The sequence below is a fragment of the Chiloscyllium plagiosum genome, chromosome 21, assembly GCF_004010195.1.
Source record: "Chiloscyllium plagiosum isolate BGI_BamShark_2017 chromosome 21, ASM401019v2, whole genome shotgun sequence".
In the NCBI taxonomy this organism is placed as follows: domain Eukaryota; kingdom Metazoa; phylum Chordata; class Chondrichthyes; order Orectolobiformes; family Hemiscylliidae; genus Chiloscyllium; species Chiloscyllium plagiosum.
The window spans coordinates 24,499,702-24,513,012 of NC_057730.1; the positions used below are offsets into that span (position 1 = coordinate 24,499,702).

Consider the following 13,311-nt stretch of genomic DNA (forward strand, 5'->3'; position numbering starts at 1 on the left):
AAATACAAATTAGCAGTGAGTATAGAAATCAGTATTGAATTGGTGACCCAAACGTGGGAAGGGACTTGCTGTTGACTGTGTGTAGACTGTCTGTATGGAGTTTGCACATTCTCCCAGTGTCTGCATGGGTTTCCTCCGGGTGCTCCGGTTTCCTCCCACAGTTCCAAAGTGTGCAGGTCAGGTTGATTGGCCATCCTAAATTGCCCATAGTGTTAGGTGCATTAGTCAGAGGGGAGTGGGTCTGGGTGGGTTATTCTTTGGAGGGTCGGTGTGGACTGGTTGAGCCAAATGGCCTGTTTCCATACTGTAGGAAATCTAATCTAATCTAAAAAAAATCTACAGCATAGTACAGCAATGATATTAAGAGATTGCCACTCACTAATCCTGAGAGACCAGAGATTGTCAGTAACTGTATGCATTACTATTTGTACCTTTTTGTTGCTTTGCTGATAGGTCCTCATCTCCCAAGATGACACAGCAGATGCGGGATCTCCAACTGATTCATGGGAAGAAGCTAGTCTCTCCATCCTCTCCTAATGCAGCAAAGAGGTTATACCGAAATCTATCGGGAAAATTCAAAGTTAATTATACTTCATTTGATGAAACAAACTTGATAGGACGGAATGAAAAGAATAAGCAGCGGAAGTCTTGTGTGGTAAGGAAGTTTAAAGATTCTAATTGATGGCGGTAGAATGTGTAGTGGATGGAAATGACAGAGCCCTGCTGATGCACTGAGTTGTGACACAATAGTTTATTCACACCAGTACATTTGGGTTAGAATTGTTAAACTTTACAATTGGTTTAAATTTTAAAATGGCTCCAAAAGTCAAAAAGAGGATTAACAGTTGATTCACAATACATATTCTTTATGTTTATGCTATAGTGCTGTTCCCAGTGGACAGTTTCAGTGGACTGAATCTTGTGCACACAGGAGCATTTCCTAAAGCTGGAGAGAACCTTAGCTGGGCAGCAGACTAAAAGGTCAGGTTAAAGTTGTTGTATTAAGTTCTCAGTATTTTTCAGGTAGTTTGACCTTCCTGATCATGATCATCAGGAATCTCTTTAGCATTCATTATCAAGCCATAAATATTCATTAACACCCCAAACTGCTGAAAATGCATTCACGAGTGCAAACTTGTTCAGCAAGAAAATCAAGTATTTACAAATCCAACAGTAAAATGAGGTTTATACCTGGTGATGCAGACTTCTTCCTAGAAGTTCTGGTAAGTACACACTAGTTCAATAGCATGGTTCCTTTGTATACAAGTAATTTACTTAAACATTTCAAGTTAAAGGATGCAACTTGCCTAGTCAGTGCAGCTCTTCAGAGATATCAGTCAGAACCAATCTGTCATCTGCTGATGTATACAGACTGTGTGGCCCATCCAGACTGCCCAAAGCAAGCAAGCCACAAAGCTAGCAAACCTGATTGGGGCAGGGAATGAGGGCTCAAATTAAAAGAGGATCAACAAAACAGGGGCTCAACAGAAACGTTGTAGATAAAGATAGGAAGGTTTGTAAGGGAGTCAAACTTAAAAAATGTGATTATTAGAGGTGCCAGAAGAATACTAGGGAATAGAGGCAGACAACTGGGAGGCAGAGGGGAGATCCATGATGGTAAGGGCATTAGGGAATCAAGAAAGGTTGGGAGTTGCATATTGAGAGTAGGGACTTCTCTGAGATAATAAACTGTGCAGTGAGGGTGAAGAGTAGCTGAACTGAACAAGCGGTAGTGCATGGCTAAGGGTGGAAATGGGGAGCAGGGCGAGGTGGATTAGGAGGAAGGTTAAGTGGAATTCTGAATAGGGCCACAGTTACTAGGGAATACCAGAAGAAAGGAAAGGAGTCAATCCTGGAAAGAAAGTATAGGCTAGTCAGGGAGGATTGCAGCTGACTGGATTGAAAAATTTGCGCACACTTTTGTTTTCTGTTTGTCCAGCTATACCCAGTAGCTTTATTGGCTTTGATGCATCTACAAATTAGGAGAAGGTGAAGGGATGCCAACACCAGCAGTACCAGAGACTAATATTTCGGAGGCTCCAGCTGTGTAGCCTATACTTATCAAGCAGCACCTAAACAGTGGAACCATGGTCTTCAGCACCATTGAGCAGTGTACTGTAACTGGTGTTTCATCTAGCTGCAGATGGGTCAACACCAATGCCAGACATCTTTGCATGGCTAGGTATGCTGTTACCTACATCTGCACCTCCTGCAGGAAGATCTGCAATGGCTTGGCTTGAGAAGCACCATTGTGCCTGTGGCACTGAAGATCAAAGTGGCTTTGAACTTTCTTGCCACCAGCTCCTTTCAGATCTCAACTAGTAACTTGTGTGACCATCCACAAGTACATTCATGAGGTCACAAGTGCCCTATTCAGGAAAGCAAATGGGTTTGTACAAATCACTGTGGATCCAGAGAGCCAAGCTATCTGAGCCATTGGATTTGCCTCCATCACTGGGTTCCCTCAGGCACATGAAACTATTGAATTCACACATGGCATTCAAAGCTTTGTGGCACCATCCAACCATACTCCTTAAGAAGAAGGTTTTTTTTAACATCTCAATTTACAGCTCATGTGTGATCTCAGTTGCCAATTTCTGCAGGTGTGCAATTTTATCCAAGGACATTTACACATCTAAATTCCACACAACTTCCAAATTCCACAAATGTTCACCCACCATGTACCATCTCCAGGCATGACTCATAGGTCACAAGGAGTGCTCTCAGAAGGCATGGCTAATGACCCCATTTCAGAACATCCAAACTGAACAGCAGTATTTTCCTGCATACGCATTCACCAGAACGATCATTATACAGATAATTGGTCCACTGGTCTATTGATTTAAGGACAAAAACTTATCTATGAAATATAACATGGGGAAAATATGAGATTATGCACTTTGGCAGGAAAAATGGAAGAGCTAAATGTTATTAAAATAGAGAAATACTGAATAAATCTGTAGAACAGAGGGGTTTGGGAATCCTCGTGCATAAACCATAAAAAGCCAGCAGAAAGTTCTGCAGGTCATAGGGTGGCCTTTCTTTTAAAGGGAAAGAAGTGTATAGATAGGAAATCTTGCTAAAACTGTACAATGCACTAGTTATGTCACACCTAGAGTACTGTGAACAGTTTTGGTTTCCTAATCTAAAGAAAGATATACTGGCATTGGAAATAATCTGCAGAAGGTATGGAGAACCTCTCTTATGAGCAGAGGTTGAATAGGTTAAGCCTGAAGTTTAGAAGAATGAAAGTGACCTTATTGGGACAGATAAGATTCTTAGGGGGTTTGACAGGATAGAGATGTGGAGAGATTGTTTACTGTTGTGGGAGAGTCTAGACCAAGAGAGTTTAATCTCAGAGTTAATGATCCCTTATTATAGACAGAGAAGAGGAAGATCTTTTTTCAATCAGAGGGTCATAAACCTAATAATCCTTTATTAAAAAAAAGGGCTGTAGAGGCTGATCTTTCAAGGCTGCGATAGAAACACTTAATTAGTGAGAGAGTCAAGGATTATGGGGAAAGAAACAGAAAAAATGTGGAGTTGAATATAATCAGATCAGCCATGGTCTCACTGAATGATGGAGCAGATGTGATGGGCTGAATGATCTACTTTTGCTCCTACATCATAAGATATGAAAATGCACATCTATTGCCTGGACTTTTCAGAGCACTCCAGTACTTGCCAGACTAAATTTCCAGAATATTTGTTGTTTGTGTTGTTCTTCACAACCTACTCAGTGACATGGTAGCAACTTATTCCATGGACAGATGAGCCAGTTTCACATACCATAAATGGGGCGGCACGGTAGCACAGTGGTTAGCGCTGCTGCCTCACAGCGCCAGCGACCCAGGTTCAATTCCCGCCTCAGGCTGTGTGGAGTTTGCACATTCTCCCCGTGTCTGTGTGGGTTTCCTCTGGGTGCTCCGGTTTCCTCCCACAATCCAAAGATGTGCAGGTCAGGTGAATTGGCTTTGCTAAATTGCCCATAGTGTTAGGTAAGGGGTAAATGTCAGGATATGGTGGGTTGTGCTTTGGCGGGTTGGTGTGGACTTGTTGGGCCAAAGGGCCTGTTTCCACACTGTAAAGTAATCTAATCTAAATCATAAAGTGGAAGAAGAGGCAGAGGCAGTATAGATGCAAAGGGAGATGAAACTGATAATCTTGTTGCTAAAGAAGTCAGGGAGCATGGAGATATGACAGACAGTCTTGAGAGAACTTAACAGAGGCCAAATTTGAGACTAAATGACATTGGAGTGATACAAGCGGACACTCAGAACTAGAAGCTATCTGTGGCTGAGACATGTTCTTGCCTTGAAAGGAATGTCTGATTTCTTACATTGAGATTTTATGATTATTTGTTAGCCATTCAATAAAAATGTTTTTTTTTAAGCTTTGCTTTGATGACCTCCTCTTCAATTTAATGGTCAGTGCATTGGTGGAGGGGGTTGGTATGCTAGCAGTTGGGGGGTTAGGGAAGATGTGCACACATCCCTCAAATGTCAGTAAGCAAGGGGCATTCATTTATTGCAGAGATTGTGCTGAGTGTTTTCTCCAAGTCCACACATTTAGCTTAAGGTCATACTTTCATGTGGTCAAGTTCGTTTCTGAGGGCAAGAAAGACTAGAAGCCGCGATTTTCCACATAATGTACATTGATCACTTATAATGATCAACATTCTTCAAGGTTTGCTAGAATAGAAAGAGATGGAAATGTGGTGCTGGAAAAGTGCAGCAGGTCAGGCAACATCTAGGGAACAGGAGAATCGACGTTTCGGGCATTAGCCCTTCTTCAGGAATATGTCACTTTCCTGAAGAAGGGCTAATGCCCAAAACGTCGATTCTCCTGTTCCCTAGATGCTGCCTGACCTGCTGCGCTTTTCCAGCAACACATTTCTATCTCTGATCTCCAGCATCTGCAGACCTCACTTTCTCCTCATAGAATAGAAAGATAATCAATCAGAAACCTTAACAGAATGAGAGACCCTACTAATGGAGTATAAAAAGTGTTATATTTGTAAACAGTGCTGGTTCTACTTGGTTCCCCTTGGTCTGGGACCTTGAAGGTATTAGCCTGCTGGGAATTTCCTATCTCGTTGTAGGTCTAACCTCCTCACCCTGAGTGAGTTGATGGAGATGATTAGATCTCTGGCAGAGTGAAGGTGGATAGACAAAGCACATTTGGAATGCCCCAAGATGGTAGTCCTTGGTGGCAGGCTTTTGCTGTTCCCCAGTCAGTATATAATGGTAATTGCCTCATCCCTTGAAGAGATGGAGAACCTGGAGGGAGGTCAACATGCCTTGGTCCCTCTTGCCTAGCCATTGACTGCATACATCTACTGAATAGATGGGGAGGACTTACACAATACTGAGTGACTCTCCAAATCCACACATCTAGCTTAGTCATGTTCTATGTGTAAGCATGACTTATGTGCATATTCAGAAGAAAGGCTTGCTGTACTGAATCTGGCTCTCCACAGTGGCCACCACTCAGTCAATGAAGGCATCCATGCACTGATATACTGCAGGCACAACATCAGACAGAACTTGAGCAAATTTCTCTGCCTTTCACTCCAGCGTACACATGATCTCTGGTGACTCTGCCAGACATTCCTCCCACTTGATGGTGCAACTTGCCCATTTCATTAATGGCTAAGTCCAGAAGCTCATTATCTGTAATGGGCCTAGCAGGGGCCTGTTCCCTAATATTCCTCTGAGTGTCAGAGGCCTCAGCAGTAACTTGCGGTGCTAGCTATGGGCCAGTGTCACTGTGCACATCAAAATCAGAGCCCTTGCTTATTCTAGATAAATGGTCCTTGATGGTGCATCTTCTGACAGCCAGCTGTTCTTTCTCAGAGGTGATGTTGGAGATGCTGCTGGACTTAGGCCATGGGAATGGGCCACTGCTTTTTTGCTTATTGAAGTGGGCTCCAGAGTCTGCACAGAAAAGCATAAACATTCACTGCCTGATTGTCAAAAGGGGTCAGGAACATTACATCAGGGATACTCCACCTCCACAACAATCTGGGCATGTTCATGTCTATTGTTATGCACAGTCTTCTCCTTCACACAGAGAGAGAAGCATTAAGAGACATTAACATGATTACTTGAGCACTTCCTCTGCATTCATAGATACGTACTGTGAAGTCAATTCTCAGAGCTGTTGAATGAGAAGAATGTGGTCTGGGGCATTTGAGAAGTTCAGAGTTCTGAATGAAGATGCTTCTGCTTCATCGAATAGTTAGAGTAGATGAAAAGCATTAAAATAAAGCATTATAATGAAAGAGAAACAGAAAATTACTGGATAAACTCAAATGTTTTGGCAGCATCTGTGAAGAGAGATTCTGAACAAGAGTTATTAGATTTGATTCATTAGCTCAGTTTTTCTCTCCATAGAAACTGCCAGACCTGCTGAGTTTCTCCCATATTTTATGTTTTTTTTTATTTCAGAGCTCCAGTACCCTGCAGTATTTTGTTTTAATGTGGCATGGCATGATGTATGTGATTAACAAATCTATGAGATGTTCTGGCCAAAGCCACCTTTTGTGGTTGTGGCTTAGTCCCATGCCATCATTTGGTAAAAACATATGTATAAGTTCTTGTGGTTGTGATGAAAATGCAATGGCCCGAAGCTGCCTAAGCTGCTGAAAATTGTCACTGCTTTTATGCTTTAACTGTGGTGAGAGCCAATACCACTGTGCTGGAAGTAGTGCTACCTTGGTAGCTTTCGTTCACTTGGAACTATTTAATGCAGATGAGGCATTTGATGGAGATGCCTGTACCAAATGTTGTGTGAAGGTCCTTGGAAATGGTAACTTTATAATATTTCATGCCCCATGGTGTGAGAGTTAACATTGAGCAGACAGTGCCACTTATGCTGTGTTATAAAGCAAAAGGTTGACTCCTCTCCAAGACATGAAACACTGAGTACCTCTCCCTGTAATCTGTAAAAAGAGTATGAAAAGTGGTGTAACCTGCTTTTCAGCAACTTCTATGGTTAAATAAATCCCTGACACTCACTTTAAAATCAACAAGTAACAATTTATTTATCTAACTTTAACAGTGAACAAATTAACTCAATTATTAACAAACCAAATAAATCCCTTTTAAATACTAACTATTCCCGAACAAAACAAAATCCTAATGGTATGCTGTTCCAATAAATACAAGTTGCAAGCATATACAAAAGAAACAGAATTTAGCCTCTGGAAATTATAGACAGGTTATGCATCTTCCAGAATGTTTTGTGTCTTCTTCTGCCAGGAATACTTCTTCTGATTCTTCTGTCAGGAACACCTTTTCTTGTCAATGGTACCATTATGTTTTAGATTGTGCTTTCTCTGTGAGAGCCAATTTCTGTCAAGAGCTGAGAGCTGTTAACTCTGGTGGATGGCAGTTAGCTCTGTGGTCTTTATCCAACTGCTCCCTTCTTTTATATGTTTGATGACATATCAGTTTCTTACAATAGGGTTTGTCCTAGGTTGTTGAAATAATCAAAGTTAAATTTAATAGGTTTTTGGTATCCAAGTGCCTGGTTTGAATGGATTGGCTAAATTTAAAACCTGTTATCATGATAAAAGCTGATGCTTGGCCTGCTAACTGTATGACCTTTTAATACAATGTTTTAGTTCAGGTGCTCGCTGTTCCTGCAAACTTTAAAGCTGATCACAGACATCCACTTTATGCTTTCCCGCCCTTCTACAATTTTACAAACACTAAAGTCTAACTTGCTGTCTCCCAATCTATAATTACACTACCCAACTTCACAACACTTGGTCAAGCATAGCAAATTTTCCATCCTTTGTGGCACTGGAGCCAGGTTTTTTGGAGCTTCCCATGAGTGTTAATGTTTGCAGTAACCTTGATCCAGCACTTTTCACATCAGAAAAACTGCTGCTATCATTCCACAAAAATAGTACTGTCACTTTCAGGAGAACATTGAGAACATTACTGAAATATGGAGCCATTTTCTACCTGGTCTTAGATATTCCTATGGGTAGGTGAGAGCAAACCAACCAAGTTCAGTGGTGTTCCTGGCTTGCAGAGAGAGCAGTGCTGTTTGGGAGCTGAGAAGTCCCAACAGCCTTCAGAAATTCCTGTCTGCCCGTAAGATTTGGTATTGGACCACTACATGTATGTGGCAATGAGCTGAGAAGCATGAAATCACAAGACAACTTGATGTGTCCCTGAGCAGAAGTACTGCGTTTAGGCTGGACACCACAATTTGTCTCCAAAACATTGGATTAACCCAATGTCTCCAACCACTCCTGTAATGAATTTCAATTACCCCTGCAAAGTACAGCATACCTTTACCTGTCCAGTATCCAGAATGTAGCAAGAAACAAGACTTGAAGAGATGCTTTGAAACTGTACCTTGCTTACTGAGCTCTATCATAATCTTGTCTTTGGGAAACAGAAAAAAAAGTGAAATTCACAGAATATAGATCAGTGTTTGTAATTCAGATATGTGCTGAAAGGAGATGCCTAGGATGTTTGCATTGAATAGATAACCAATGTGAAGGTTAGAATCTTATCCTAAAGACAAGGCAGCAAACCAGAGCTCGAATGATTTACCTCTTTCTTAACCTATGATGTGTATATTAGCTAATATATACTTAAGAAGGTGAAAGACAATAAAGCATTATATGAAATATAAACAAAGTACTGGAGAAACTCACCAGTTCTAGCAGCAGCTATTCGCTACATATGCAAATGTATAGCAAAAAACAATTATTCATAATCAACTTAACCCTATGTTTTGACATATATAAAAAAAACCAAGTAATTTCATGAGACATTGGAAGGCTTCATTTTATCACCTGCAAGATCTTGTTATGAATCCAAGTGAGCCTGGGCCATGCTGGTCATTGATGAATTAAAGTGTGTTTCAGTCCAAGGAGCTCTCCTATGCATCTAACTTGTGCACTATCTAGTTTGGGTGCATTTCAGGGGAGAGCAAGGCAGACTTTATGCTGTATCGAACCTAAGAATGTTGGATCAGATGAGTCCTTTGCTTTACTTTGTATCTAACACATGTTGTGCCATCCTGAGTGTTAGAACACTGTAGTGAAAGCTTTACTGTATATCTTGTGTATGCTGTACATGTCCATGGAAAGTTTAATGGGACAATGTAGAGTGAGACTTATTATGCAGCTAGTGCTGCATCAAACAAATATCAAAAGTATTACGCTTCTAATTACCTCACTAAAGGTAAGACATTGGAAGGAAGTTTGTAAAAAGTCTATTTAAAAATGTTAACAGTAATGTGATGTTTGATATCTCTGCAAGGCATTAGCTGTGTGGAAGCGGTGGAGCAAATTCTGGTAGGATATCCTGTATGTGTGCATGTCTGTCTATTGCTGACATAGACATTTCTGCCATTGTGAGCCTACCTATAATACATGAACTATAACAGTTCAAGAAGGCAGTTAACCATCACCTTCTCAAGGGCATCTAGAGACACACCATAAAAACATTGGCCCAGCCAGCGACATCCACTTCCCATGAGTGAAATTAAAAAAACCTATCCCATTTCTTATTAATATGGTAACACTGGCACAGGAACAAAGCATAAAAAAAGTTTCATCGCCCAACTTTTGGGCCTATATCTGAGCAAAATGTTTAGGGTTGAGGTTCCATCTTCTCCAGAACTGTAATATCTCTGAACAAATTGATTAGAAAATACCCAGAATACATTTGATCCACATTGAGATAGGTGGGTGGCATTTAATGATGTGTAAGCTGATAAATCCAGTATTACATACAATTGTAGATAAGTATAAAAATATAACATGGCAGCCGATTGAAATATTGTAGTAATTCACCAATTGCTCAGGCTACGGTTTCAAGTTGAGTGCCATGCTGTGCACAATCTTTGTTCACAGCGTGTGAGGCTTCCCGGAGCAGAGGTCTTGGCTTCTGTTTGAGAGTGGAGTGTACATTGTGAGCAGCTGTTGCAATGAAACCTGATCTGTGTGCTTAAACCAATTACAACTTGAAGTGATGACAGCAGTAGACAGACGCTACCAGTAGTGAAACTTCCACATAGTTGCTTTCACCAAATATATTGTGCACAAGATCAAAATGTGGAAAAAAAATTTCCTATTTCATTTTTTAGAATTTTCATAGTAATGAGGCGGTCTTTGAGGCTGTGGAACAGCAGGATCTTGATGCTGTCCAGATGCTCCTAAATCTCTACAGCACAGAGGAACTGGATTTGAACACACCAAACAGTGAAGGGTTGATGCCTTTGGACATTGCAATAATGACTAACAATGTGCCCATGGCCAAGATGCTTCTGCAGGCTGGAGCTAAGGAGAGCCCACACTGTAAGTCCAATGGGAATTTCAATTCTTAAATAGATGATGTCAGCTTCTTTCATATGGAAATAAGACACTCTAATTCCTTTTATTGAGGCAATCATGAGTGAATGAATTTATATATTTGTATTGGAATTCCAAATGGGAGCCCAATACCTTGGACTATGCTGAAATTAAGGAGAACTTCAACTCATGGAATTACTTAAAATGAAACCACACTGAGGACAATGCTTGCATGTCTGTGCATTCTGCATAGCAAGTTCTCCACCTTAGCAGCTGCAGAATGAAGAATGCCTTCCCCTGAGGCGTTTGATGGTGGAAGAGTATCAGTTGGGTGGGATTGTGGCAGCTGGGGACCTATCTTCTTTACTGCCTCTGCTCCATGAAGTCTGGACTTCACGATGACCTTCTAGTCCTTCTAAAACTGAAGCCATTAAAGAGGATGATTAATACCCACTTAAGATCTTCATTCTGCAGCTGCTAACGTGGAGAACTTGCTATGCAGAATGCACAGACATGCAAGCATTGTCCTCAGTGTGGTTTCATTTTAAGTAATTCCATGAGTTGAAGTTCTCCTTAATTTCAGCATAGTCCAAGGTATTGGGCTCCCATTTGGAATTACAACAATCCCCTTGCTTGGGTTAAATTACCCACTATCTCCAAATATATGTCTTTTATGTTATTTTTTCAACGAGGTACCATGTTGACTTATTGAAATATGCATACACGCAAAGAAACCTTTGAAACTGATTAAACATCCACAAAATTAACTTAAGGTTTCCAAAATATCTGTTGCTATGTCCTTCAGTGCTTAGTGTCTTAAATAAGATGTTAAAAGACATCCATCCTCATTTTTCTATTGTGTACTGCACTCAGAAAATCTTACGACAACTCAGCTTGTGAACTCATTGTAAAACTAACTTTGTTTACATCTTCACAACTGAGAGACAGCTGTACAACATATAGTACTACACTTGGAATCTGGATTTCCATGCAAAAAAATACTCAAGTGTTGAAGGTACTGAAGAGTAATTCTATGCATCCCAACAGGAGTCTTTGGAGAAGAGGTTTAAATGAAGAAAAAAGGAAAAACAAAAAACTTGCAATATTGACTCTCCATGATTTTATGGTTCCTGAGAGCATTGCATGCAAAAATGTTGTATTTTAATTGGAAATCTGAAGAGATTTCTAGACATGGAGTTAAAATATACTGTAGAGTACAGCAGAGTCAACTTTACTCTGAGTTATAGAGCTTGAAAATCTGATAGGGGCAATAGTCATTGTGGCAATGTTTTCTGGAGTTACATGTCAGGACCATGCAGCAGACTCTATGGGAATCACCCTGGAAATTGAAATTTCCTTGGGGTGGTTACCTACCTCTGGAACTCTGTGAAAACGTTGCAAACTCTCAGTTAAGGTTAAAGGTTTCAGATAGTTCTGGTTCACTTAAGCTTAATAGATAGCCAAGAAACATCAGATTTGCCATTTCCACTGGCCTATCTCCTGCTATTTTTAATTGATGTTATCCTCAGTGTGGTTCATTTCTCCAAGTTTAGTATCAAAGTTTGAAATTGTGGTTTACACAGCAAAGTCCTAATAATGAATTCTTGGGGAATACTATTGTAAGAATCTAACAGCCTCTTCCTTGATTTATCATATAATTAAGCTTACATTTTCTCTGCTCGAAATAACATCTCCAAGGTTTTAACCAAACTATCTTCTCCCTTGTTCAAGAGTGACTGCTTTACACATCCAGCATACTCTGCATAGCTGTCCAAACTGAAACTAAAGAAAAACAGCTTTTTTGGTCTCCAAAGCTATTGGTGTTTCCTCTAGTCCCAAACAATGTCCAGAATATTCTATCTAAAAACTTAATACACTAATCAGTTTACTTTGCTCATTTGTAAACTCTCACAATGTAAACAAATTCCTATTAGCCTCTCGAAATATCTCTCTCAGACTGGCTACAGAAGTGGTTAGAAATTAAGAATCAAACTACTGTAGGCATGCAGGAAACCCATATCCCACTTGTTCAGATCAAAACCCAACTCAAAAATGAATAATATTAAAATAAATATAAATCTTCTATCACAACTCAATTTTTTTGATAGGCTACATTTTTGTGTACAAATTGTTAAGGATGTCAAGCTGTCTCCCTGTTGCTCAAAAAAGTTGCTTTACCTTCGAGTAATTAGAGAAGTTTTGCTCTTAACTTGCCAAAGTTGTGTTCAAAATGGGGTAGAGATGAGTTGCCATAATTCAGGAAAGGTTTAATGTTCACCAGTTGTTGTTAATTTCCCTTTGCAGTTGTGAGTCTGGAGAGTCGGGCCTTACACTTGGCAACGTTGGTGCGAGAGTCTGAGCAGCGTGTGAGTGAGTTAACTACACAGGTACTGAATGAGACACCAAATGCAAATTACACAGACAAAGAGAAACAGCTGAAAGCCTGGGAGTGGCATTACAGACTGTTCAAACGGATGAAAGCTGGCTTTGAGCATGCACGTGAGTATCATGGACCAAAATACACAGATGCTGTTTTCCTCTGCAATTTCTCATGCTGTATAACCATGAGCCACTCTAGCTCCCAGTGACTTCATTCATCCAGAATCTATAAGTTAAAGCCATTTCTGTGGGCAGTTCACTCTACACTTAGTAGGCAACAAATTCCATGCAGTACTGAGCAGCTATGCTGATCTCATGCCTAATTACTGAGAAGAACGACCTCAACTTGGCAAAGTTTCATTTTTATGAGCCTGTACACAAGCAATGTAAGTGATGTGGACAGATTGGGCTGGCAGGCTTCCTGGGTGTGAAATCTGTGGGCTCCTCATTGGAAGTGCATGGCTGTGACAGATTGTCCTAAACGAAAATACCATCTGTAACCAGAATAAAAATGCAGTAAGTTTCCAGGATAGTTGCAGGTAATGTACAATGGGGACATACAGACAAGAAGGTACTGAATTAACTTTATTTTTTGCTGCATAATTGATTTC

General features: G+C 40.4%; 1 protein-coding gene across 1 annotated transcript in view; it reads left to right on the forward strand.

The window, feature by feature from the left end:
- Window positions 1–13,311, forward strand: part of LOC122560664 (ankyrin repeat and fibronectin type-III domain-containing protein 1-like) — an 868,051-nt gene that overhangs the window by 730,495 nt on the left and 124,245 nt on the right. Inside the window, exons 7-9 of the mRNA XM_043711556.1 lie at window positions 454–655; window positions 10,117–10,327; window positions 12,626–12,820. Of these exons, the coding sequence (XP_043567491.1) occupies window positions 454–655; window positions 10,117–10,327; window positions 12,626–12,820 (608 nt within the window). The remainder of the gene's footprint in view (window positions 1–453; window positions 656–10,116; window positions 10,328–12,625; window positions 12,821–13,311) is intronic.